We start from the raw sequence: 2,475 nt of genomic DNA, 5'->3' as shown, positions 1-2,475 counted from the left end.
GGGGGTTGGGGTGAGGGTGGGTAAAAAAATAAAAAAATTGAATTTGAAAATTATTTTTTAAAAATAAGCTTTAAATTTATTTTTTCAACAAAAAAACTATACTTTGAAGTTGGAGAAAAGTTTTGAAAAATGTTTTCCTTAAGTTTTGAAGGAAAGTCATTTTCCTTGAATTCAAGGAAAATGAGTTGATTTGGAAAACATTTTACCCAACCAAACATAAAAAATTAAAAAACATTTTCCGAAAAATATTTTCCTTCATATCAAACACACCCTATGTCTGAATCAACATTGAGAACAAAAAAATTTAACCCTCGTGCTTTGAAGGAGGATGCTTCACCATATGACATAGTACTTAGTAGTACCCCTAATTATCATTTTATATAATTTCAACTAATTACCAAATATAATATTCACAGTAAGTGAGGTCGGAATTAGAGCAATTTGGAACTAAACAAATCTCACACTCTCCCACCCCACCAACAACTAAAGTAACCCAATTCTAGCTCAAGAAGAATTTCAGCCTACAAAGAATAAATTATATTAACACACTACTGTTAATTTTATTAGAGCGTGCAGTACTAGCAATAATTTTTATTATTTTTAAATAACAAATGGTGTAGGCCGGCTTTCACACCTTGACTAGTTCCACAGATATGTGTTGCCGCCCACCAGCAACAAGTATCGATTAACTTACACACACACCTCGACTAATTCCACAGATACACAATTATAGGTATCAGATAACTCTGTCCACCAAAAATAAGACATTGAACTTGAGACCTCATTGTTCTCAAGCCAATTCATTTGCCACTGGACCACACCCTTTGGCGTGATACTCGCCATGATTTATTCGTTGCAAAGGCAAAATTCTCAATCTATGTAGCTTCAGAAAAATGGGAGCAAACAACAATTGTTTAAAAACTTCAAAGCATTATGCAGCAGGTGAATATGTGGGTTGGTCAATTTTAATCCCATATTATTTAGGATCTGAACCATAAAAAGAACCGAGACATCAATAACATAAGATGTTTGGATGAGTTAGCTCTCCCTCCATATAGCTGTTTATGTTACTATGGTGCAAAACTATGAGCTGCCACCACATTCCATGCAGATAGTTCAAATGGAGCATGGGATTTCAGTAATAGAAGTATATTAAGAACACAAAAATCAACACATTATGCACTATAAGGAATATGGCTACTATTAGATAAATACATTTAGCCTTGATGTCTCTCTTTGAGGAAATTTGTGTTGGGAGTATGAACCGGGAGGAGACCGGCTTTTGTCAATTCTGAAGACAATAAGCTTCAAGCCATGTAAATATTACAGAAAATATAAAGCGAAAATAAGGGGATATATCTACATATGGAACAATTACAGTGGAAAGATCCTATGCTAGGAAGACAGCCTTACCTCACAAAAAATGTTGGCTAGACAAGTGGGGAACACCTCCGCACGACAAAAACTGTCTCCTCATAAGCTGTGTTAATTAGATCCTACACTTCTACGCTTCTACACAGAAATGACACAGATCTCAAAATACTTCACAGTGTTGAAGCTGCAAGTATGAAAAGCTCTTAATCAGCTTTGTCATAGCAAAGATGCCAATGGAGTGGAACCAGAGTCCTCTTAGCCGAGGTGTGAAGATGCAGCTATTACTGTAAGTAACATATATAAACTATATTAGAGAGACATGCACATCAATCATTTTAAACATGTCTGTCTTTGTGTTATGGCCTGTGATGAATAATATGAACTTGGAAAACCTTTTTTACCAGAAAATACCAGGAGCCACACTGCACGAATCTTTAGACCTTTTGAACTTGCTCGTAAACTTCTAATGCTTCCAGAACGCTGCTTACCCACCTGCATCATGTGACCTCATAGCATCAAGTAGATCAAATTTAAGCGTAACTGACAAACACATAACGGAAAGTGGAAACCAATATATAGTCCCTGCCTCCTAGATATCTCACTACATCCCTAAAAGAGTCAGCAGGAGAGGTAATACTCCCATGGGTCAATGAGCATATCAGCATATGGTCTTTGCCCCAATTGAGAACCGGGTTCTATCACAAGTACTCATATTAGCAGTTAGGGAAAAGCCAAGAACCTGACACTTGAAATCTGGTGCTTGACAAGAAAGATTATCCACCACATTCTGCATGATCATTCACCAAGCCACTCAACCCTAGCTCCTAAATGCTTGAGCTTTCTCAATGGAATAACTTACAGTACTAACATTTGGCCTAAATTTAGTCTGATTTTTATTTGATATAGTTGTAGAAGGATGAAACACAAATATTCAAATTAAACTTGTACTTGCCAAGTCACTGAGCAATTGAGTGTTTATACAGACATCTAGTCAAAATTAGGAAAGACATAACTACAAATAAATAATATCTATGTAATTGATTCTATCTAATATACACAATATTCTCAAAGAGAGTCAAGCAAGGAGAATAATAGTCTCTT

General features: G+C 35.7%; 1 protein-coding gene across 1 annotated transcript in view; it reads right to left on the bottom strand.

Moving 5' to 3' along the window:
- Window positions 1-1,152: 1,152 nt before the first annotated feature.
- The window catches only part of LOC102581448 (uroporphyrinogen-III synthase, chloroplastic), an 8,984-nt gene continuing 7,661 nt past the window's right edge, over window positions 1,153-2,475 (bottom strand). Inside the window, 2 exon segments of the mRNA XM_015312081.1 lie at window positions 1,153-1,658; window positions 1,776-1,866. Coding sequence (XP_015167567.1) covers window positions 1,809-1,866 — 58 coding nt within the window. The 3' untranslated portion in view covers window positions 1,153-1,658; window positions 1,776-1,808.

This window comes from Solanum tuberosum, unplaced genomic scaffold, assembly GCF_000226075.1.
Source record: "Solanum tuberosum cultivar DM 1-3 516 R44 unplaced genomic scaffold, SolTub_3.0 scf00184, whole genome shotgun sequence".
NCBI classification, from domain to species: Eukaryota; Viridiplantae; Streptophyta; class Magnoliopsida; order Solanales; family Solanaceae; genus Solanum; species Solanum tuberosum.
The sequence above is the reverse complement of the archived record's forward strand: the minus strand, read 5'-3'. Positions and strand labels throughout refer to the sequence as shown.